The sequence below is a fragment of the Fusarium subglutinans genome, assembly GCF_013396075.1.
Source record: "Fusarium subglutinans strain NRRL 66333 chromosome Unknown NRRL66333_c0000372, whole genome shotgun sequence".
Lineage (NCBI taxonomy): Eukaryota > Fungi > Ascomycota > Sordariomycetes > Hypocreales > Nectriaceae > Fusarium > Fusarium subglutinans.
In genome coordinates, this window is record NW_023502435.1 from 1 (window position 1) to 24,767 (window position 24,767).

At 43.8% G+C, this 24,767-nt stretch overlaps 7 protein-coding genes across 7 annotated transcripts; 4 read left to right on the top strand and 3 right to left on the bottom strand.

Annotated features, from left to right (window-relative positions):
• Positions 1-3,880: 3,880 nt before the first annotated feature.
• FSUBG_13653 (uncharacterized protein) lies at positions 3,881-4,627 on the top strand (the record flags this gene model as incomplete). Its single annotated transcript, XM_036678567.1, has 1 exon — positions 3,881-4,627. One exon carries the CDS (start codon positions 3,881-3,883, stop codon positions 4,625-4,627), a length of 747 nt encoding a protein of 248 aa, XP_036530876.1.
• A 432-nt stretch (positions 4,628-5,059) lies between these two features.
• On the bottom strand, positions 5,060-6,625 carry FSUBG_13654 (uncharacterized protein; the record flags this gene model as incomplete). Its single annotated transcript, XM_036678568.1, has 1 exon — positions 5,060-6,625. The coding sequence occupies one exon, from the start codon at positions 6,623-6,625 to the stop codon at positions 5,060-5,062; it is 1,566 nt and encodes a 521-aa protein (XP_036530877.1).
• A 2,439-nt stretch (positions 6,626-9,064) lies between these two features.
• On the bottom strand, positions 9,065-11,446 carry FSUBG_13655 (transcriptional regulatory; the record flags this gene model as incomplete). The annotated part of the gene is made up of 6 exons (XM_036678569.1): positions 9,065-9,300; positions 9,369-10,291; positions 10,348-10,477; positions 10,529-10,979; positions 11,040-11,210; positions 11,330-11,446. 6 exons carry the CDS (start codon positions 11,444-11,446, stop codon positions 9,065-9,067), a joined length of 2,028 nt encoding a protein of 675 aa, XP_036530878.1.
• A 420-nt stretch (positions 11,447-11,866) lies between these two features.
• FSUBG_13656 (chaperone hchA) lies at positions 11,867-12,754 on the bottom strand (the record flags this gene model as incomplete). The annotated part of the gene is made up of 1 exon (XM_036678570.1): positions 11,867-12,754. The coding sequence occupies one exon, from the start codon at positions 12,752-12,754 to the stop codon at positions 11,867-11,869; it is 888 nt and encodes a 295-aa protein (XP_036530879.1).
• A 535-nt stretch (positions 12,755-13,289) lies between these two features.
• FSUBG_13657 (NADP-dependent alcohol dehydrogenase 6) lies at positions 13,290-14,511 on the top strand (the record flags this gene model as incomplete). The annotated part of the gene is made up of 3 exons (XM_036678571.1): positions 13,290-13,463; positions 13,526-14,161; positions 14,215-14,511. 3 exons carry the CDS (start codon positions 13,290-13,292, stop codon positions 14,509-14,511), a joined length of 1,107 nt encoding a protein of 368 aa, XP_036530880.1.
• Positions 14,512-15,017: 506 nt separating this feature from the next.
• Positions 15,018-16,079, top strand: FSUBG_13658 (zinc-binding alcohol dehydrogenase domain protein; the record flags this gene model as incomplete). Its single annotated transcript, XM_036678572.1, has 1 exon — positions 15,018-16,079. One exon carries the CDS (start codon positions 15,018-15,020, stop codon positions 16,077-16,079), a length of 1,062 nt encoding a protein of 353 aa, XP_036530881.1.
• A 790-nt stretch (positions 16,080-16,869) lies between these two features.
• FSUBG_13659 (WD domain protein) lies at positions 16,870-21,647 on the top strand (the record flags this gene model as incomplete). Its single annotated transcript, XM_036678573.1, has 3 exons — positions 16,870-19,178; positions 19,259-19,365; positions 19,429-21,647. The coding sequence occupies 3 exons, from the start codon at positions 16,870-16,872 to the stop codon at positions 21,645-21,647; spliced, it is 4,635 nt and encodes a 1,544-aa protein (XP_036530882.1).
• Positions 21,648-24,767: the final 3,120 nt, after the last annotated feature.

A 24,767-nucleotide genomic window follows, 5' to 3' on the forward strand; every position in this document is an offset into this window, starting at 1 on the left:
CTTTTAAAGGAAAGTATAGAAAGCTAAAAGGAGTAATAGAACTACTATTATTAATAATATCTAGGAACTAAAAGATATCTAGCCTATTATATACTAGACCTAACTAAAGAACTAAGTATAAGTACTACTTATTAAATATAAAGGGAAAGTATATATTAGCTTGCTAAAGAAGATAGAAGTACTGCGCTTTGTAATCCTAGACTGATTTATAGTAAAGAATAATATACCTAACCTGTAGGTACTTATTAACTTTACTTTAATTATTAAGCTTCCTATAGAACTTATACTAGAAGAAATAATATAAGCAGTTACCTTAATAGGTAATATATTTCTAGGCTTTAATAATATTACTATTAATATCCTTAAGGCTATTTAGCTATATATTAAGAAGTATATACTATAGCTATATTAGAGATACCTTATACTTAGATATTACTTACTGGCTTTTAAGCTAGTAAAAGTAATAATAATACTTAAAGGAAAGAGAGACCTTTTTAATATATACTCTTAGTAATTAATTGCTTTCCTTTCCTGCCTCTTTAAAGGCCTAGAAAGGCTAATAGTAAAACGGATAGCCTATACTGCAGTTAACTAAGGTATATTATACCTTAACTAATTTAGTACCTTACTAAAATACTTAGCTATAGACCTTACTACTATCCTTATATATATTATAAAAAATGCCTTAAACTAAGGACTAGTAGTTACTATAATTACTGCTAATATTAAAAGAGCCTTTAATATAACCTTACGGAACTAAATAGCGCTTGCTTTTAGGTAATAAGGCTAGCTAGAACTAATAATTTAATAGATATACTCCTTTATAATAGATAGATTAGCAAGGATTAGGCTATAGGACTTTACTATAGATTACTGCCCCCTTGACTACTACTCCCTTAACTATAGCCTTCCCTAAGGCTTGCTTATATTGCCTATCCTATATATACTATATATTATATAGATCTATAGTATAGAAAATATAGGCTTTATATACCTAGCAGTAAAGATAAAGATTGCCTTAGTAATTAAACTAGAATATACTAATAATACTACTATAATATAAATTAGCAAGACCCTTACTAAGACTACCTAACTAATTACTAATAACTTAGCTAAAATTATTTAAAAGGAAAAGAAATAAAATATTTTATTTAGACTTAAAAAGATAAAAGTAATATACTTTACCTGTAAGTACTATAAGGAAAGCCTAACTATTATATATAAAGGCTAAGTAGTAAAAACAGAGAAGAAAATAAGATAGCTTAGTATATAGTTTAATAGGAAGCTTACCTTTTATAATTATATAATAAAGTAATTAGCCAAAGCCTATATAGTCTTTAGTCTGCTTTAAGGCTTTTCTAACACTGCCTACAGGCCCTAACTAAATACTATTTAATATACTACACTTGCCTATATAGTCCCTATAGCAATATTATAACGGTTAGGTCTAACTATATTAAACTAAGCCGTGCTTGGGTTTATTGTTAGCAGATTGCGTAGGGCATATACTAAGCGTTATTAAAGTATCACGTCTCTTAATAGTAAATCAATGCGTGTTAGGCTTAATTAATATAAAGAAGTATTATTAATAGCTAGTAAGCTAAGTTCTATCTAATACTAAATAAATGTATATATATACTTATAGTTCCTTAGTAAAAGCAATGCAATGTAAGGTTGCCGTTGGTCCTGGAGCGACGCAGTCCTGGAGCGCTATTAGTCTAATATTAGTTAGTCCTATTCTAGTTAGTCTGATGTTAGATCTTATAAGTGTTAGTAGATATAGGCTATAGTATCTCTATTAGGTGAAATTTATAGGGTATAATTTCACACGTGACGTAACTGCTAAGGTCGTAATAAATATATATATCTAAAGCGTAGTATATAGGAAAGAGCACTTTAAGGATAGTTAATTATAGGTATATATTAGTAGCAGCTAATAGAAATAATAGCAGGGTATAGGTTAATACTAAAGTAAACTACCTAATATAGCTTATAGAAAGTGCCCTTAAGGACTTAATATAAGTTATATTTCTAGTCTAGAAAACAATACCTACCCTAATACTATATAAAGAAAGTAGCATTTTACTAGCTAAATAGATACTAAAGGCAAAATAAAGATACTTTTATATATAACTATAGGCACTAGATAAAAAGTATCTGCTAGTTATTACTTTAAATAGCCTAAAAGATATAAGAGGAAATAAAATATGCAGTTTAATATAGCTTAAGTATACCTAGAAACTCCTCTTTACTACACTATAGCTTAAACTTATAGCACTAAGGTATATATACTTCTTATTACTAAAAGGAAGCTACCTAAAGAAATATATAGCCCTTAGCTTTAATGCCTAGCTACAGTCTACCAATGCCCTAGATCTAATTATATACTCTGATAAGTTATAGCTAATATCCAGGGCTACAGGCTATAGATATATAATCTACTAATTAAGGCTAATAGTTAGTAAAGGTAATAGGTAACTTAGGAAGGCAAAGGTCTTTAATATAGAGGTAATAGGCGCTCTATAAGGCCTTAAAGTAGCTATATAGTTAGCCTGGCCAGAAGACTATATAACTATATACCTAGATAATATATTAGTAGCTAAAGGGTTATAGTAAAATGCCTTAAACTCTTTATAGAATATATTCTTTAAATTTTAATAAATATCTTAGGCCTGTAGCCTTATTAGGGTTAAATTGTACTCTAGGTATATAGATAATAAAGGTAATAAATAAGCAGATACCCTAGCTAAAGCTAGCTATAAACTTCTAGAATTACCTAGGGCCTAACTAACGCTAGCCTATATCTATAAATAGGCTAAAGCCAGAATAAAGAAAGATTTTAAGGACTAGTAAACTACTAATATTCTTAATAGCTATAAGAACCTTAGCCTTAAGGCTATACTAAAATATCTAAAAAAGCTTAGCCTTTATCACTTACTGTACTATTTACTAGTAGCTAGAATAGGCTATAGAGACTTTACTAACTACTATAAAAGATTTTAGTATAATAATACCCTGCTTAAATACTTTTACAGGTAGTAGAAATTACCTAATTACCTTTTTTATTATTAAAAGATTGCCCTTAATAAGAGGCTATAGCTTATACCTATACCTTAAAGGGAAATTAACTAAATAATAGGCAGAAAATACTAAGATTTTATTAAGTTTATAGAGGCAATAAGCTTTTTTACAGAGATCTGCCTGTAATGCTAAATAGGGCCTAAAACTTATACTAGAAGTAAGTTAATTGCCTAACCAGGTAATAAAAATACTCTTTTCTTTTTCTTTTATACTAATATTTTTCTTAGTTAAGGAAAGTATACTTAGTTAATTAGTAGCAGGCAAGCTAATATACCTAAGGAAATAACTACTAGTAGTTATAAAGAATAGGTTTAGATAATTTAACTGCTAAATAATTAGATTAAATAGGCAGTAATAGCTATGCTTATATGCCTTTGCTAACGGAGACTAAGCTTTAGAAATAAGGCCTTTTTAAAATTAAAAGGGCAAAGGAGTTATTAAGATTTTATTATGATTTAGATACGTAGCCTTATAAAGCCTTATTTTTAGTAGGCTATTACCTGGCCTATATGTAAAATAGCCTATTTTAGCTAGCTTAGTACGTCTCTTTACTTCTTATAGAGATTAGCTAGGGGAAGCCTAGTAGGACGTTAAATAATATAATAATAACAATAATAATAACGAGAAAGCCAGCTTTCGAGGCTGGACGAGGGACGCAAGAGAGAACTGAACAGTCGCATGGCTGCCAAACCGAAACTGAAGACGTGTAAGCTCAACTGTCGCAATGGTGGATGAAGGGAGATAACTAACCCTCTGCCAAGTCAATTTCATACAGGATGATCCCAGGGAAACCTATAAGATGACTTTGCAGGACATTCCACTGCTCTCTCATCCAACCCTCACAACTCTCAAGCTACAGAAAGTCAGGGTCGGTGAATTCGCACGGCCGTCTGTCCGACCTCTCCCTCTTGAGAATCTCGACTCCTTTTACCTTCATGCCCACGATTATTCTTACGAGGTCTTGAACAAATTCCTCAAGAACGCAAAGTCGCTCAGACATCTCGAGTTCCACCATCCTTTTGATGTACCAGCCCACAGGGATCCCCCAGATTTCTCTGACCTTCTCCAGCCATGCAAGAGCAGCCTCAAAATATTGGAACTGTGGTGGGATTGTCACGATCCCCTTTGCTTCAACAATCCAGGCATGAAATTTGCAGAGTTTACTGCCCTGCAATATCTTGCTATTCCTCCCAGAGCATTATTTGGCCCTTATTGGTATGAGGAAAATCTCGACTTCTTGCAAATGCTCAAGGATAATATCCCACCTAACCTCAAGGTTCTGTTCCTGCAGGAGATGTATCCATGCTGGTCAGAAGAGGAGATGCCAGAAGGAATATTGCTTCCCAATGACTACAAACTGATCAAAACATTGCTCACTAATAAGGAATTATTCCCATCGCTAAGGTATATTGCTTGGACATCAGAGATCGGCACTGTGCCACCAGAGGATCTTGAGGATATGGCCGCAGAGTTGGGAATGGCTCTTGAGTTGGTGTCCAATAGGTCTGAGCTGCCGCCTGATACAAAATGGCTTGAGAGCCTATGATGAGAGAGTAATAAGATAAAGGGTTTTATGGAGTTCGCTTAAACACATTTGAAAGTGCCAAGGGAATGCGGAATGAAGGTCTCAAGGATATTGCTCAGTAACTTGAGGACTGTGTGCCTGCAAAGTAGGGTAAAAGGAGAAGCCTATTATAAAGGAATTTGAGCAAGGGCACAGGAAAAATTGATAACTAACACAGATGCGTTTATAATTTGGACATTTCTGTAGCTACATTTGATTAGAATCTTATCATAATGGTCTGGTAGGCCTTCGATTGTTCCCTCGTTACTACTTCTTCGTGAATAAGACACCAAAGCCCAAGTCAGGCCACTCCTCAAGGGTAGATTTCTCAGGACATGATTAAATGGATTTAGGTTCATAGGGTGATCCTCTAGTAATTACACAAGTTAGCTGGGCGATATTATCAATTTAGTCTTATGGCCAATTTATATGCAGAGTCCTTGGTGTTCCTTCTACCCATACTTCACGACTTTTCACATCCGACTTCCTCTTCTCAGCTTCTACGAGATTAATCCCATATGTATACGAGCTAGGGGCATTATTCAACATTGCTCGGTCATTCAAGTAACTGTCAAGCCCGCTAGAGCTCCCGTTTCGTAGGAGTATTGCCGTACCCAGCAAGAGGTCCATGTACAGACTAGTGATATGTCGGTTGCGGTGTAAGTGAAGTGCCAGAATGACAGTGGTGACAAATGTGACAGAAAGGATAATCACTGTAGCCAGTGCAGCAGACTTGACCACAAACAATCGAAGTCTCAGCCGCGACATGGTACCGGCGACCTCGTGTCTCTGTATACTAGGATAAGCTTCCAACGTCACGAAGTTGGCAAAAAGAGCGGCAAAGATAACATTGAAGGAGTTTCCAATCTTTTGTTTGTCCGGCAAAGTGTCAATGGTAGCCTCCCCGGAAGCATGTCCGATGACCAGACGCGAGAAGGTATCCATGTCGTTGTATATAGTTGGATCGAAGAGCGAGTATCGCGGGATGTTTCGCAGCCAACCGGACACGAAATCAGGCCAGAACTGCTCTCTACTTGTCTGTGCGAACTTAATCACCTTGGGGGCAGTGGTGTCGTTAAGAAATGACATTTCCAGCGTGACATTAGACTTATATATCAGAGGCCGACAAGTCACAACCGTTAAGTTGGACAGGTGATATTTTTCGGTTGCGTTGAAGACCCCTGAAAACATTCCGAATCTTGCTCGGCCGCTGCTCAGACCGCAGTTGGTATACCAAGTTCTTGCGTACTGCAGGGCGTTGTTTGTAAGAGTGAACCACTTATTGACATCACAGCCCTCGTGCTTAAATCTGAAACGAATTTGAGCAGAATCCAGGTCGTCGTCCTCCTCGAGATCAAGACTTATCCCCCCGATCTTGACTAGATCGTTCTCGCTAGCGATAGTGCAGTCAAGATTTGAGGTGTATGCCTCAGTTTCGAAGGTGTAGTTTCCACGGAAGTCCTTGGAAATAGGCGTGAATGGCAAGAAAGAATGTGTATCTGTCGTCCAAGGATGATTTTCTCCACTTCTTAAAACCGTGGCACTCACAAGGTCAAATGCTGGTGTTGCCGATGCGTTATCAGAGCCGCTTGCCTCGTCCCAACCAAGATATTCGTCAAAGCTTTGATCACTGTAGAGAGTGGCGGGAGCCTTAGAAGGAACCAGAGTTGTCGCAAAGATTGCTGCGGTAAGACCGCCTGCAGTCCAGAGAGCTGCTCGTAGGAGGAGACATATACCCAAGAGAACATGGCCTGTCCGCATGGCCCGAAAGCCATTTATAACAGGCCACTCCCCGTAGTCCAGTAACAAGGTCTTTTCGATCGTAGAGCCTCTCGTTCGTGAGATAGACTGAGATTGAGCGGACTGGTGACGGAAGCGTCGTTCCCAAAGCTGCGTAAAGAATTCAATGCCCGGCAAAGGTTTCTGGTGCTCCTTTTCAAGTTTGAGCAGAAGATAGACCTTTTTCAGTGAACCAAGCATTGCAGACCATAACGTGGAATAAGCCGACACGATCCACGCAGGGACAGTAGCCCAAACAATAGACGAGCTCAGAATTGGAGGAGGATGAAACCCTTTTGAGTCAAATGAAGGGTCAGGATTGTCTCCCACTGTAACCAGGCCATTGTTTGTGTTTGATATATGCCATAGTACAGAGATGGTCGTAATTATGATGGTCTGGCACAGAAACTGAAGGACCATGCCCCATTCCGTGAGAAGCAGCGGTGGTTTTTGAGGAGGGACTCTGTTCTTGTACGCCTTGTATTTGTTGCTGATTGTACTTAGTAAGCCTTTAATGACACCAAGTACGGACGATGTTGCGTCGCGAAAAACTGGTGATATTCTGTCAGGGACGACCTCTTGTCTTGCAGCCTTAATAGAGGAACGAGAACAGACAGACATAGGAATGGAAACATGCTAAATAACTCACATTGCTTTATAGAAGTCCAAGAATACTTCAAGGTGCCGTGATTCGTGGTGTTGAACGCATGTTGACTCGAAGCACAAGATGAAAGACTGTTCCGGAACACGTTTTCTCACATCTGTCTCTGGCAGCCGATGCATGTACTCATAAAAGAGCCGGATTAAGTTTTCTCGCGCGATTTCAAGTCGTTAACGAGCAGTACTAAATCATACACTAACGCTCTAGGAATCATATACCAGCAAAATAAGGGTTCCTAGCCTTCTAATTGGTTAAAAATACCTTACCTTGCTTTTCTTAGTATATAGGCTATATTGCTAAAATCTCTTATTAGCTCTTATTAGCTTATAACTATACCTCTTAACAGTAAGTTAACTACTTAACTTAGTAAAATAGGCTATTTTAAGCTAAATTAGGCTAATTAGTTAGGGTTAATTAGGGTTAGTTATAGGCTAGAGGCTGTATTAGGGTTAGTTAGGGCTTAGAGTTAGGGCTAGGGCTTTAGGTTAAAGGGGTATACTTTCTGTAATATTAGTATATCTAGGCCGTTAATTGGTTGGTGCATGTTCCCCAGAGCGGTGGTGTATGATTTGGTATTGGTTAACGAGGGTGACAATGGAGTCCAAAACGGTTAGAAGTAGTGGTGAGGCTAGATCTAGCACGGCTCATTCGCCAATGAGATTGCACGAGTTTCACACCATCTTCCATCACCGAACGTGATAATGGCTTATCACCTTTTCAACTCTCATTCCATGACCGAATCACAGCCCAGGATAAAAGACAGTGGCTGGTCATGAGCTGCTCACTTTGCTTCTGGTGGTACGGCAGGTGGGAAGATAAGACTTCAACCTAAGACATCCCCTGAAGCGGGCCAGTCTTATTTACGCCGCGACTCTCCTTCCTCGAAGCCAATGACCTGAAGAGACCTTTCTGCATCTTTCTCACGATGCGCATCCAAGATAATTCACAATGAAGTCTCACATAATACTCGCATACTTACTAAAGCATTGCGCCGCGCAAACAATCTCAACAAGCTGGACCTGCGAGGCCGGATCAGACATCACTTCGTTCCCTGCATGTAACGGCTTTCTCAATTCCGGCAATGTTTGCGCGACTGTGTTAGACCGTCCCGGAAAGCAGAAATGCCTTTGCAATCAAGAATATCTAGACTCTCTATATAAGTAAGTGCTTCAGCTAAGCCGGCCATCTCGTTACTGATGCTGGACAGCTGTGAAAATGAGCTACAGCTCTGCTACCGGGGCAATTACTATCAAGACTCATTCGACAGAGGCATCGAACTTTGGGAGAGTCTTTGTCGCAGCTACGTGACATTTTCTCCAACGACTCCCTCAGCTGAACCATACACCGTTTATCCAGAGCAGCTCTGTGTCGACGTTGACAAAGCATGTCAAACGGCCCGGAATATACTCAGCGATTGCCTGCCGTATGTTTCTGATACTGATACGTCGAGATTGAGCTCTTGCGAGTGCCAACCTCGACTACTTCGGCAGGCTTACACTTGTCAGTATATTGGGAACGCTTCATGTCTGGCCACAGAAGCTGCGACGACAAATGCGTACGGGTATGGAATTTGTGACAATTTTCGGTCTATCATCGGGGCAGAGCATGTAAGTGCAACAAATACTGAATATTATCGATGTATACATACTGAGGTTTTGCAGTCAGCGACCAACGAACCTGCTCAGACTAATGCTGAGGATCTACCAACTCTATCTGCCTCGTCGCGTGAGACGTGGACCATAACAGCATCACAAACCTCGACTGAGACGTCAAGTATCAGTAGTCGAGTTAAATCGAGAGTGTTTTTAATGCTCAGCATTATAGCACTTGCCATAGTGGGATAGTTTCATTGATTTACATGCCAAGGCCGGTAATTGAGATATCCTTCTTGATCCTTATGTAACGGCACCTTTCTTGCGAATCTGTTGGTAATAGTTCATTGCCTTGTATATCCAAATTTTCAATGATTATTCCGGTTATTATTCTGTTGGCTCTAGGGCCGGATCGTTAAAAGAGTCAAAGTCTAGGGTATCCGCCCATAGCCACAGTTGACTAGCATCCACAAGTCCCGAATCCACAAGGGCAGACATGTCGCCGTCCCAATTGAACGTGCCCATAGCCTCTTGGTCTCCATTGTTACCCAAACCTCCACTAACGATCCTTTGTGGCTCCGAGTTGGATCCCGTTGGCGGCGTGGAAATGTGTTGCCTAAAGACTATGACCATATTGTAAGCTCATGCCCACTTGAAGTATGTGTTCTTAACATAGCAATATTATGTTTACCTTCTTGAATCGGCTCCAAGACTCGCTCGTTACTAGGCTCACTCAGCCCAGTTGCGGTTGTACTTGGTTTGGGCGCTATTGCTCTGCTTGCCGTGGATGAGCCCCGAATAGATGAAACTGCATCTCCTTTGGTAGAGCCGTCATTGAGGCCTGGATAACTCGTTCGGCCGGTTATCATGTCCGTCTCTCGGCGCAGCATGACTTGAACCAAGCTATCAATAATCCCAAGGCTCTGCTCCGAGACAAGCTGGCCACTGTAAAGACTAGCTGTAGTCTCACGACACATGCGTGTAATATGCATAACCCCAGTTTTTGCACGGGACCCCATTTCAGTAAGAGGCTGTGACAGACAGATAGCGCAGAGAACAACACCAGCTGTGAACAAAGTCATGCCAACGTGGACGTCTGCGTGGGTTTTTCTGCATGCATCTAGAATGCGAGGATGGCGGAAGAGCTCGGACGTATCCATGGCTGAGGTGAAGATCTGCTGAAGAGAAGAACTGCTTTTAAGTGAAATGGCTGAGATGTCACTGGTGTTGTTGAAGACTGCTGTTCGATGCAAGATTATCTGAAGATTGTCGTAGGTGAGTTGTAGGCTAAGAGCGTGTAGTTCAGTTGGTTTCACTACGCCCGCGTCCATGGAACTCTCTTGACCCTTGAGAGTTAGGACACTGGGGAGCTCTTGGCGCCACTGCAGCATTCGCTGATGTATAGTTTCAACGGACTCGAAGTTGTTTCTTTGCCTCTTACGCCCTAAGAACGCACCCATGATTCTATAGAGCCGGAATTTGTGTTGATGGTATAGGATAAGGGGCCTTGCAGGGACGTGCACAAGGCCATCAAGGTCAATATCTGAGATCATCTCGACCTGGCAATCAGAGTCATCAATAATGCAGGGGCGCCCGAAAGCTACAGCGGCGTATCTGTTTGTAAGGACGTGGTAAGTTTCGAAACACACAGATACTGAGATACCACTTACTTATCGAAGACTTCCAACGTCCACCAGGTCCGTCGCTTGATTTCCCGTGCTAGCTGAGACGTCTCTTTCCAGAAGCTCTCACGGTGCAGCCCAATGACCTGAGCGATCTTGACTCCCATGCCGCAGATACCTAGTCCCGTTGTAGGCCGCGTATAGAATATGAAACTGCCGAGCAGGATACATATCTGGACTGTCTCTACCGTCTGACACCCAATAATCTGCAGGAACCGCGTCTCAATAACGGCAATCAGGTCTCGAGAAAGCTGTCGGTATTGAGGACTCATCTGGTCATCAGGATCTTTGAGTGCAGCGTAGTGTGCGCCCAGCGCTACTACGAGAAGCCAGGTCCAATAGAACGTTGTATCTTGGTACTTGATCTGTGTCTGCTGCAGCATGTCTGCGTACCGGCGGCGAAAGGTATCTTCGTGGAAGACCATCATGAACCAGTCCACCGCAGAGAAAAAGCTGTCTACTAAGTCCTCAATAATATGGTCTTCGGGGAGCTCTACGCCTACTACGTTACGCCAATGCTTGGCAGAGAGCGTGATGTTGGTTTCTAGGAGCTTTGTTCCGCCGGGCAGTGAGGACGTATCATGGCGTAAGTCCTGGTTGGGGCCATTTCCGCGAATTATCTGTATTAAAATGAGTGTCAAGTCCTTCCTGGAGATGGAGGCTGCTGTCTGTAGACTCACAAGAGTACTTAGGTCAACGATGCTAGACTCTGGAAGTATAGGTGATCCTGGAGACTCAGCATATCCCGTCCGTTCAGACGAAGACTCTGCAGTGTCTCTAGGTGCCGATGCTCGAGGGATACATTGGGCACCCGCACGGATGCAGTGTACGCAAGGTCTCTCCGCGTCGCACTGCGAATTGGTCAGCGAGACAAGTTATGAGATTGGTAGCGATGAGGATAAATACTCCGAGCTTACGCTTGCGGCAGCGCTCACAAGCGGAAGATACTTTTTGTCTTTTTCTCACAGACGAAGACATCATGGGAGATCGTGTGGAAGAAGACGCGCTTGGACGTGATGCCTCCGACGGAAGTGCTCGTCGGGTGTCCGCTAGGGCTAAGGTCCGTCGGAAGCTCTATACCCCTCATTTTCCCCACAGTGGTTAGGCGGTGACGGAGCCCACTATGCTGTTTGTGTACTTTTATGACCCAGCTGTGCGCAGATCAGAAGGGAATGGCTAGTGGAGTAACGGAAGACACAATGGAAAGCAGCTACAGAGACTCTGGAACGGAAATGATGGGTTGTGTTGTGATCTTTGTAGAATACCTAAAGCTTTTCCCTACGGTGGAAAGTTAAGGCGCGTATGATTCACATTGGATCTCGGACAAGACAAGAATCACATGCAAAAAAAAACCTTATTCTACACCAAGGTCATGTCATAGCATATGAAACGGGTCATAAGCGAGGCAGGTACTAATGGTTGCGGAAGTAAATTTATTATCAATTTTATATCAGAACCTAGGTTCTCTTACTACATTGCTTTTACTTGACCCCAGCTCTTCGGAATTTTACTTGTTCACCTCCTCCAATAGCGTCTTGGCTGCAAGCTTGCCCAAGTTATTCGAAGCCAGTGGAGAATCACCCGTCAATAACAGACGATCTCGATGGCATTCACCAGAAATAGTCTTGTTGATTGGCGTAACACCGAGCTTCTTCAGTCGCTCTCCAACCAGCCACTCCATCTTGCCAGGGATATAGCCAATGTCGATATTAGCACCCTGATCCAGCGAGTCAGGGAACACGTCGATGCTGTAGCCATCATAAATAAACTTGGAACCCTCAGGCTTGCCGACGTCTGCGGCCAGGATACTAGCAGGTCCGTGACAGAGGGTGATGAAGAACCGATCATTTGCGTGAGCCCAACGGAGAACATCGCCAACGGTCTTGCTGAAGGGTATGCCGTTCAGCACGCCGTGACCGCCGGGAATGAAAACTGCTAGATAAGGTGTTTCTTGATCGAACCCCTTACCGTCTTTGCCATTCCAGACCTCAGACAGGTTAAGGGGGCTGCGAAGCTTCTGCTTATATTTGTCGTAAATCGACTTCACAGCCTCATCCTCCTGAGGGAAAGCCCACATCTCGAGCTTGACAGGATCACCCGAGAGCGTAGCAACGTCGATGTCGAAGCCAGCAGCGTCGAGGTGATACATAGGCAGAAGCATCTCAACTGGGTGATTGCCCGTGGAGAAGAACTTGCCGTCTGCCATTTTGAGATATCGCTCCTGAGTGCCAATCATGAGAATCTTCCACTTGCCGCCGGTGTATTTGTTTGGATAGTCGGCGCCGTCAAAGTCTGTCTTGGCGGTAACGTATTGCGTGAGGGAGAAGGGTGAGGGGAAGTAGGCGTCATCTTCCGCTGTGTCACGGACAGGAGTCTTGTCGTCTTGCTTGGACATTGTGGTGAGTTGTGAAGCCAAGTGTTTGGAGAATTGGTGTAGATAGTCGATTAGATGACTGAGATGAGTTGAAGATGTAAGCTCAATTGATACTGCGAAATATCTCGGACGGTTGGAAGATGTCTTCTTATAGCTATTGAAGCTCTACGTACGTGGCGGCCCCAAGGTGAGGAGTACTGCATATCGCTGAACGATAAGGTTTGACTTAATCGTTAGCTACCTTGTTTAGTCCCTGGATGGGAGCTACGGATAGTTTGCTATTGGCTAGACTTGCTTATCAACTCCGACGGAGATACCATTAGCGTTCCGACGGAACCGGGGATGTAAGACTGAAGAGCTTCCAGGCCAATCAATCATCTATGCCGTGTCTTGGGCCCCCGCAACAACACGGAACCGATCCCTTGACGAAACTTCCCTCATTACGTCAATGGTTTTCGGCATATAATGCATCTGCAAGCCCCTCGGTAAGCCATCCCAATTTCCTTTCTAGACTTCACAGGACGATATAGCTGACAAGTAAGAAAACGTCTTAGAAATGACTTCTGATTACAAGTTCGAGGGATGGATGGGAGAGGATGAACGATCCGCTGAAGGGAATATGGTATGGCAAGAGTACGAGCCCAAAAAGTGGGAGGAGACTGACGTTGATATCCGAATCACCCACTGTGGTATCTGCGGCTCTGACATTCACGTCCTCCGCTCTGGCTGGGTAAGTTCAAACGAAGCTTATTGTTACACGAGACATCACTGATGCATTACTTGGTACCACAGCGACAAGCCCCGTACCCCGTCGTGGTAGGCCACGAGATTGTCGGTGTCGCCGTCCGCGTTGGTAGCCAAGCTGAAGGCGGCATCAAAGTCGGCGACATCGTCGGTGTCGGTGCCCAATCCGACGCATGTCTCAATCGCAAGTTAGGCGATGATAACGATGAACGGCCTAGATGCAATGAGTGCGCCTCTGGAGAAGAGAATTACTGCACCCGCATGGCCCCAACCTACGGTTCAAAGTTCCTATCAACAGGCGACAAAACGCAAGGTGGCTATGCCCGCTATCACCGCTGCCCTTCGCACTTTGTTATTCGCATCCCCGAAGGTGTTGCTCCAGAGTATGCAGCGCCGCTTCTCTGTGGTGGCGTGACCGTCTATTCGCCTCTAAAGCAGTTCGGTGCTGGGCCTGGTAAGAAGGTCGGTATAGTTGGCGTTGGGGGTCTAGGCCATTTTGCCGTAGTCTTTGCACGTGCGCTTGGCGCCGATGAGGTCGTAGGTATCTCGCGCCGAGAAAGTAAGAGACAGGAAGCTATGGATCTTGGATGCACAGATTACATCGCAACTGCGGATGAGGAGGGATGGGAAACCAAGAACTCTCGGAGGCTCGACCTAATCATCTCCACTGTCTCATCTCCAAAGGTATGTCCTCTCACTTGACTGAAGCCAATCTGCCACTGACTCGCTTGACGCAGATGCCCCTCGCTGATTATATTGGCCTTTTACGACTAGACGGCACGCTCGTCCAAGTCGGGCTTCCAGAAGGGCAGCTCCCATTCCGACCCGGCAGCCTGACCGGCGCACGCCGCCGGATAGCTGGCTCAAGCATTGGATCGCCAGCTGAGATCAAAGAAATGCTGCAGCTGGTCGCGGATAAGAATGTCAAGCCTTGGGTGGAGATGCGTCCCATGTCAGAGGCAAACCAGGCTATCATTGATTTTGAGGCTGGAAAGCCGCGATTCCGTTATGTTTTGGTTAATCCGGATTCATGAATCTGATATATGTTTTCGTCAGGCATTACGCAAGGCAGAGTTCTATAGCCACAAAATGGGAAGGCTAGTGAAGAGTCAGAATCCAAGATATGCAATTGGAAGACTTTAGCTTATAAGCATTCAATGTGTCTTACCCAGCCTAGCAAGAGATAGCGCTTCAGTGTAACTAAACTGAACTCTAAGCAGGGGGTTAGACAAGTCTCAGCCATGTTGAAACGGAGTTATGAGAATCTCCTCGTTCACTGTTTTTGATGAGAAAATAATTATGGCGCTCCAGTGAGATGTGGTGTTGTCAATTGGGTGTAGCTTCCCAGGGGACCCGGAGTTAAGGTTGGTGATAATCTTATGTCCACAACCGGACGACCAACAAAAGTAACAACCGATGCCGATATCAATGTGTATTAAAGTGCCAAGATCTCTATTTATCTTTCAAATATTCCATTCATACACAACATCAACTGCATCTTCCGATTTGACTCCACAATATCACAAACTTGTTCCGCATCATGTCTTCAACCGCAGAAACACTGAATCGATCTGCGGTATTGCCTCACCCAAAGGCTCATCCTATGATCATTATGTCGTCACCAATTCCTGTTCCAACTGGAACTGAGATACTCATTCGTGTACGAGCCGTTGCTATCAACCCGGCCGACTACGCTGTTCAAAAGCTCGGTATCGTCATCAAACCAGAGTTCTACCCTTACGTCAACGGTAACGATGTGTCTGGGGAAGTCGTCTCTGTTGGACCCGATCAGACGAGATTCAAACCCGGAGACCGTGTATTAGGTCATGCAATGGCGTGGCAGAAGGGCGATAACAAGTATGGGGCCTTCCAAGACTACTCCATCATGATTGAGCCCATGGTGTCCAAGATCCCAGATCGCATACCTTTCGAGGAAGCTGCAGTTCTTCCTCTGGGGTTTACAACATCATCTGCTATGCTGTTCAGTCCATCTTTGATGGGTCTCGAACTACCCGTGGCTGGAACCGAGATCAACTCGAAAGGAAAAGTCGTGGTAGTTTGGGGAGGTAGCTCAAGTGTTGGTTCGAATGCGATCCAGACTGTGAAAGCTGCTGGATATATCGTTGCGGCTACCGCGAGCGAGCGTAACCATGGGTTGTTGAGAGAGATGAACGTGGACTATATTTTCGACTACAAGAAAGATGGCATTGCGGAAGATATCATCAACATGCTGAGCGGCATTGGCGATCTGGCGGGAGTTTACTGTGCCGTATACTCGGACACTGCTATCACGACTTGCGCCACGATTGCAGACAGACTCCAGGGGAAGAAATGTCTGGGAACTATACTCCCTCCTGGGGTACCTATCCCTGGAACCATACCAGACGGCGTGCAAGTCTTGATCAATGACCATGTTCTTCTGGGATCAACCGATACTGGGAAGAGACTATGGGTTGATTGGCTTCCAGGAGCTCTTGAGGATGGGAAAATGAAGTGTATGCCCCATACTGAGATTGTGGGGAAAGGGCTTGAGGCGATTCAGGGTGCCGTAGATATGATTAGTAAAGGCGTGAGTGGGAAGAAGGCAGTAATTGAGGTTTAACCAATAAGCTAGATAAAGAGACTCTCTATATCGCGCTTAAGAATTTAAGTAAGGCTATGTAAAAAAGCCTAATAAAAGACTAGTAGCTCCCATCTTTAAGAGAACTTAATATAGTTTTAACTATATTTATTTATAATTTTCCTAGTAACTATATTTAGAAGATTATAATACCTTAACTACTATTAATAAAGTTACTAATTAATATATTATAAAAGTATATATTTTTTTTAGTTTTTATTAAAACTTTTTAAAGTTAAATAAGATATTTTAAGCTTAATATATTTTATTAAGTTATTTAAAGCTTTAGTTATTAATTAAAATTAGTAGCTCCTAATATGTTTATATTAATACCTTAGAACAGCTCGTTAAATTTCCCTAGTCATTAACTCCGACTATGTATGAACTCTGTTTCCAGGAAGCGTTGTCTTGACTGTTGATTGTTTGAAGTTCTAGATAACTTCAAGCTAGTAAGAGAGTACCGTGGTAAGGCTAAGCAGACATATATGGATTTGCTTGTCCTTGGTGAAAAGGCTCGGCTCATACGATGTAATGCTGGAGTTTGAAAAGATGCGACATTGGAGTTCGGGTATCGCTGAAAACGATCTGCCTGGCATATGGAACTGGAACAGTGGCGTCAGATATGCAGAATAGTGGAGGTTATGCATGTATGTGTTGGCTCTGCACAATGCCCAAACGAGGCTGCACATATCTACCAGCACTGCGGGGTTTTCCTGGCTTCTTCCACTTCCCATCGATCAGAATACTCATTTTGAAACGCTGAAATTTGACGATGGATTTCAGAAAGAATTTTGGGAAGCTTAAGGCGAAGGTACGAAAGAGCAGAGCAACTTCGCCAGCCCCGCCGGACCCCAATCATCAGTCATCTAGAGACACCCAGCCAACTGAGGATACTGAGCCAACTGCTCACGCTTCGGAGGGTCTCCCTCGGAGACTTTGGAATCAAGCCTATGATGAACTGAAGAGCTCGGAAACGAGCAAAAGTATAGTGGAGGCGTATGAAAAGATCCTATCAAGTCAACTTCCTACGGAGATTCTACCGCCTGACAACGGCACTGCTGTAACAAACGTTATTGCATCAGATGCTGACGTAAGATGGAAGCAAATGGAACGTTTGGTTCAATTTGGACTTGAAAAAACTGCAAATGATGCAGACAGGAAGCAGAAAGTCAATCAGTGGTTGGAAATGATCAAGCCTATCAGGCAAGCAATTGACACGGGCATCAAGGCTGCTCCCGAGGCCGCCGTTCCTTGGGCTGGCATCTGCTGTGCGCTCGAAATCCTTACCAGTCCTCTCACTGAACCCAAGAAAAACAGAGATGGAATGACGTACGTATTGATGCGCATGGAGTGGTACTGGGCATTGTCAAATTTACTCTTGGATGAAAACCGCTCTGGCCGATCAAGCCAACCACTTCGTGCTCAACTCCAGACTCATGTCATCAGTCTCTACGGAAAGCTACTCTTGTATGAGATGAAGAGTGTTATCCTATACAATCGCAGCAAATTGGGCGTCTTTATGCGGGATTTGCCCAAGTTAGACGACTGGGAAGCACAGATCAAAGAAATTAAGGAAGCGGAGGTTGCAATCGAACGTGATTCCAGCCAGTATAACACTCAGGCAATTATATCAAGCTTGGAAGGCATGTCGAAGTCTGCGCAAGCTTTCGAAAGCGATTTGCACGAGATGCTTCTGGAAAACAAGCAACACCATGCTAGGCAGCTACAAGACCGACTCAATGACAAGGATGAGGAATGCCTGAAGGCCTTACACATTACAAACCCTAAAAACGACAAGGCAAATATTGTCGAAGCGAAAGGCGGCCTTGTGACGGAGTCTTACCAATGGGTCATCGAGAACGAAAGTTACCAGAGATGGCTTAAGGATAACGACGATCGTTTGCTTTGGATCAAAGGTGACCCAGGGAAGGGTAAGACTATGCTTCTGTGCGGCATCATCAATGAACTTGAGCATAATGCCCCTAATAGCATATTCTACTTTTTCTGTCAAGCTGCAGAACCTCGGTTACGCACTGCGGCCGCTGTACTTCGAGGCCTTATTTGGTTTCTGGCAAAAACACAACCCCACCTAATCTCCCACGTACGCAATGAATACGACGCAGGCGGTAAGGATGTCTTCAGCGATCATAACGATTTCCAAGCCCTATCGAACATCATCGCCGCAATATTACAAGACGAGACCACTCAGAACTATGTGTTCGTCATCGATGCTCTAGACGAATGCACTGAAAATCGAAGCAGGCTTATCGCACTTATATGCCGGCTGTCCTCTTCCTACAAGTCCAAATGGATCGTGTCCAGCCGCAACTGGCCAGAGATCGAGGAAGAATTCAACGATGTGGCAAACAACGTGCGACCACATAGTCTTCATCTAGAGCTCAACCGCGATGCGATCCATGTTGCCGTCCAAAGTTTCATCGATCGCAAGGTTGAAGATTTGGCAAAGAGAAAGGGGTATACGAAATCGACTCGCGATCAGGTTCTGAATCATTTGCGTTCCAACGCCAATGACACGTTCCTGTGGGTTTCGTTGGTCTGTGAACAGCTGGGTAAACCAAAAGTTCGACGGCCTGATCACACCTTACAGGTCTTGAAATCCTTCCCCGAAGGTCTTGATGAGCTTTACAAGAGAATGATGACTGGGGTACTTGAATCGATGGATATGGATATCTGCAAAGCCATTCTTGCTATTGTTACCATAGCCTTTGAGCCTCTGAGCCTAGCAGAGCTTGCCGTCTCTGATGATAGGATCACGAAAATCACGAGGATCCCGGGACAGGAGCCAGACCTCGAAGCTTTGGCTAGTATTGTTAACGACTGTGGTTCGTTCTTGGCCATACGAAACAGAACCGTCTTCACGGTCCACCAGTCAGCGAGTGACTTCCTACAGACACAGTCTGACATCTTCCCCTCAGGTATTGCAGAGCAGCACTACTTGCTGTTCGTCAGCAGTATGAAAGTGATGGAAAAGCTCCACCGCAACCTCTATCATGTACATGACGATTCTATTTATGTTCATGAGATATCGAAGCCACCATCTGGCCCTATGGATTCATTACGGTATGGTTGCATGTATTGGGTCGACCACCTACACAGATCGACCCGACAGACAATTCGGCGTTCTTTGACTTGTACCCTAGTGGAAACCTTTTTGAAGACCAAGTATTTGTATTGGTTGGAAGCGATGAGCTTGCTAGGCCGTGTTTCAAGAGCGATCAAATCAATTCAAACTCTGGGGTCTGGCTTGGTATGTACTAATGACTCTACCGAAAAGAGGTTCTAGACTAATTTATAATGAAGCTCGAAACAGCAACAAAGGAATTACACCAACTTGTGGAAGATGCTCTGCGGTTTGCCCTCACACACAGAGCAATCCTAGATCATGTACCACTCCAGCTCTACAGCTCAGCTTTGGTATTTAGTCCCGAACGAAGTCAAGTCAGGCAAAACTTCAAGGACGAGATGTCTACTGATATAGAAGTGCTGCCATCGTCCTTCCAAACCTGGGACTCCTGTAACTTTACTGTCCCAGGCATTGAGACTTGGTCATGGTACGGTCCAACACTCTGCTTTTCACCTGATGGCGGTAGACTTGCAATCACGCAACAGGGCGGCAGTGCCATTCTCATAGTAGACTCCTTGACGGGCGAAATAGTAAGAAGGCTGGGGGCGGATGCGGACAACATGCCCACTAACATGCGGCCTATTGCTTTCAGCCCCGAAGGGCATCATTTGGTCATGATTTACCAACCCACTTACCCTGACTCTTTGGAGAGGAGAGATAGTATCATGATCTGGGATTCAAACACCTGCGACTACATACAATCATTTCAGAGCAACTTGCACTTTGTTGAGTTTACTGCCCTCTCACAAGATGGAAAGCTTCTTGCTTTAGCTAAGCCTGGTGAAATGGTGCATGTTTGGGATCCTTGGGTTGCAACTTGCAAATACTCCTTATATCCATGTCAAGGTGAAGGTGAACTTAAGTGGGTTGATTTTGGAATCAGCACTTCGGGAGACGTGTGTTTGATTTCTATCATTTCCGTACCAGAAGGGGAGTCATGGGTCGCCGTTCAGAGTCTTGAGACAGGCGACGTGATATCAAGGGCATCCTTGGGTCCCAACCCAGGATACCGCGCGGCATCTCTGCATCCGGACTGCAAGCGTCTGGTCGTCGCAACTTACTTAAATGGGGTTTGGATCTGGGACGGGCAGAATCCCACTGAACCAGCTTGTATGATTGGCGAAGGGGTTCTCTCTGATATTAATGATGTAACCTGGGCACCCGACGGTCAATCATTCGCTGTCGCCACAAGCGAAGGAATCACACTGTGGAACCCAGAAAAGAACGAAAAAATCTTACGAATACCTTCAGCACCTACCACTGGTGTGCACTATGGAAGCGTCACTAGCCTCGCCTCATTGCAATCAGAATCGGTCAAAATGTGGCGCATTGATTCAGATTCAAACGATCCCAACTCTGTCAAGTCAAAAGCATCAAATCCCATTGTTAGAATTTTCTCAGGCCCCAGCGAAGAGGTTGTCATACAAAGAAGTAATGAAGACATAGCAGTTACAAGCACGGCAACGGGAATCACACTCTGTCAATTCTCCGTCGCTAGGTACCATTCCACGGTTTCCACCTTTCCAGTAGTCTTCGGGCCAGACTACAAGTGCGCTTTCGTGGATAAAAGTGGGCTTATAAACATTTGGGATACTCAAGCAGGCGAGTGTATTCACAAGCTGGGATCGACCATGGACGATCATAATTCATCAAATATTGTTTTAGGATTTAAGCCATCGGGTCAGCTTGTGTCACTCTATGGCACAGAAGGGCAGATACAGATTTGGGACCCGACTACTGGCGAGAGCTTGCGTCTATTTGAAAATGAGTTATGGGTTAACTATCCTCTAATTTCTGCATTTTTCAACGACCGTTTCGCCCTTTCCTTCTCGGGCGATCTATATCAGGATGGAATCCTATCAATTTGGGATTCAAAACGTAGGGAGAAAGAAAAGACGTTCGAAAACAATAACTCAATTGGAGCAGAAGACCTGTCCTGGAGTTCTGATGGTCTCCTAGCGGTTCTATCGTTTTTCACTTTCAACGAAAGCAATTTGAGTATCTTGGACGTCGGCCAGGGTGTTTGGGTTGTGAAATATGTCCTTCCGCCAACCCAATATGTCAAGTTCGATCCGAGGTCCAACTCTCGAATTGACGTTGGCCATGGTGTTATAGATTTGGATCTGGCAAAGACTAAACAGATGCGGGAAGAACTGCAACAGGAGAAAGGGACTTCCGAGCGAGAAGGCTCTCCACCCATTTGGAATCAGGAATTCTTGAGGATTGTCTATACCGATAACGAAGCTTGGCTCATGAGAGGTTCCACAAGAGTCTTGTGGATTCCCCGGTCAATGGCAAACGAATATACCTTTGTGGTGAAGCCTAACTTTGATACAGGCACATCGGTGGTCGCAGTAGCCAATGGCCCTCATGCCATAATGCTCCGGTTTGGGAAAGTGGGATAACTTCAAATTGATTATTTCTTACTCTTCCTTAGTTAGGTTTTTCAGATTGACTACGAATTATTGCTTATCCAAACAGGGCCTGTTGTGGCATTGTGCTATAGATATATTAAAGGCTGTTATCCTGTAACCTGTGTAACCTTTGCCTTATTTACTACGGAGACGACGGAAAAATGACTGACGACGACTTAACGACTACCAGTGTCGGAAGAAGTAATGCCTAAGCCTGCTTGTAACGTCTCAAGTTCGTCAATCTATTGCTCTCATCGTGCTTACACGTCTCTGTTTTGCAGTTTTTCAGATTCTAAGTTCTGTCTGCTGATTTAAGCTCTCAGCCACAAGCCGCAACTGTAAATAACACATCTAGCTAACAACTTAGACATTATACCATTTCAGATTGCAGTCTTTAACAGGGATCTACCGGCATCAGTGGCGAAATAGCTATTAAGGATCAACACTATCGCCCCTATTACTAATTAATGATCTCTGTTCCCAGTTCCATTGGACCATTCCTGAACTCTAACATCAGCGATTTGATTTATAGCCTACATCACTAAACGAGCTTTTTAAATTATGCACCTATTCTGCAACAGGCTGCCCATAAAATCGCCCCATTGCTACTACAAGGAGACGTAACTATTATCCGAAGGCTATGAAGGTCGAGCGGTAGGATTAGCAGAGTAACTAAGTCTGTACGGCACGTTGTGAGCTAGGTGTGTTATCTCCAGGCGAGACTTCTAGCTAAGAGCTTAAATCAGCAGACAGAACTTAGTAAGTAAGATAACAGACATGGGTTAACACTTTTGGCCTAGCCTTTACTCAAGACTTTTAGCCGAACAAGGGCACCGTAAGGTCTTCTTTAGCCTGTGTTTCGAGTCTGCCAACCACATGTTCTTGCTACATCTCAACTTGCTTCGACTCAGTATCGCGTCAGCTTTTCTCTGATGTAATGGTCCAGTAGACCAGAACAGTCGAAACGAGTAGCAGCTTAGCGGATACTGTAGACACTGACACCAATATGATCGAGCATTGGCATACATGATGCTGGAGCAACTCTGGCAAGTGAGCAAACGCAAAGCAGCAACAAATGACGCCAAGGCTCGGCACATCTACTAAGACGCAGCTGAGTCACATAATCGAGACCATTTAAATATGGGCGCGGATAAAATGTAACGTTACAACTAATAAGCAACTACGATGATTGGCCGTCCTGCATCAAGGGCTTCAAGCTTGATAGACCAGCGACTATTGGGGGGTAATTCCGCCAAGCCCGAGCTTTTAAACCAACGTCTTCTCGTAAGCAACCCAATTTTGTTCTCTACATGTTGTCCGAGCATCACGTTCTGGCCCCGTGAAGCATCCATCCAGCCCCTTTTTCAAGGACAAAAGTACGCAAGCGAACAGTCTGTCAAACGTGTGGATCACGCAAAATAGGGGTAATATCCTTCGCCACATACATACTCGTTGTCATCGTCAGCTGACCCACTCTTAGTGCAATAGGGCAAAGCCTGCTTGTTTGCAATGCACTCATTCTCGGCGCGAATTTTCTTACCCTACAGACTTGTTATTTGTTCCCGAAACCACATCTAAGAAATCAAAACCTCCTGCTAAGACGGCTGAGATGAGAGTGGGTCCCTGTGACATGCAATTGTTACACCCGAGACAACCTCTTATGATTACGGGCACACCAGAGAACCCCTTTCAGGGCCAGGTTCTGCTCATCATGCGAAATTTCATGCAAGAAGGTCAATTATATGTCATTCATCAAAATAGACCTACTGAATCTCGCATTTGTGGCAATTGGGTTGAAGTCCTTCCCACGATAAGTACTCGTTGGCAAGGACAGGGCTTTCGTCAGCAATACGCTGCCTTGCAGCATCTATATCTGATTTGCGATAGATTTCGCATTCCATACGTACTAAATTGCTGCAAAAGTATGGTCTAGCTATGCGCTCCTTAAAGGGAGAATTAGAAGGGCCGTCTACAGAGTTATCCTCGCAAGATGAAGTCGCTGTGGCTATCATGTGTCTCATATTAACAGAGGTGAGTATTGTCATGACCTCATAAAGGACGTTCACCTGACGATTTATTTTCTCTAGACGATACTAGCAACTTCAAGTAATGGTTGGTGGCGCCATATAGATGGCGTTGGGGAGTGGATGAGGCTTTGGTCTGCTGGAACATTCAGTCTCGTAATCCGTCATAAGCTTTACGCCGGGTTTAGACCCCTAGTGGTAAGTGCTTTACCTCTTTATTTGATATTTGTTAGGAGTTTTGACTATTGGTTAGATTCTGAAAGCATTTTCATCTCGCAAAGCTTCCTTCCTTTCTGATGATGTCTGGAAAAGAAAACATTTCGAATTCTAGAAAGAATCGAAAATGCACCTTTGAGGCTTCCATCATACCCACAGTTCTTGAATTGATCGATACCCTTGATAGTCCTACCTGTGTAGCTGAGTCAATTGCCACGGAGGCCATCTACCTACTCAAAAGAACATATGATCAATTACAAGACTGGGGTGACCCATTGGGTGCAGAGCCATCTAGTGGCGTGTTTTGCTGGAAGGTTCCCTCAGAAGGCTCGTCGGTCTGGGCAGGCTATGATATTTGGTTTCCGAGCGTATCTGTCGCCAACCTCATTATGCATCTTTGGGCGTTCAAGGTAGTTTGCTTGATTGAGGTTTAAAAGCTTTGAACCAGGTTCCCCCATGTCTCTTGCCCCTGGCCAGTTCCCTTAGACTGCGAACTACAAGATTATCTTCAGGAAACCTATAGAGAGCTGTGTGTCAGGATTGTTCAAGGTGCAGAATTCCTGCTCTAGGATCGTCTGGCGCTGTTTGGACGATTTTCTATTGTGTTCCCGCTTACAATGGCTTGTGGGGTATTTATGTTATAAGGTGAAGTAATAATATTATATTAAGGATAAAGAACTAATATATAAGAGTTAAGTAAACTAAATATAATATAACTATTATAGATTAAATAAATATAAATTTAATATTTAATACTTTCCCTTAAACTAATAATAGTTATAAAGTAAGCTTAATTTTATAATACTTATATTTTCTATTAATTAGTAATAACTTATAGCTTTATATAATATAATTAAACTTAAAATATAAC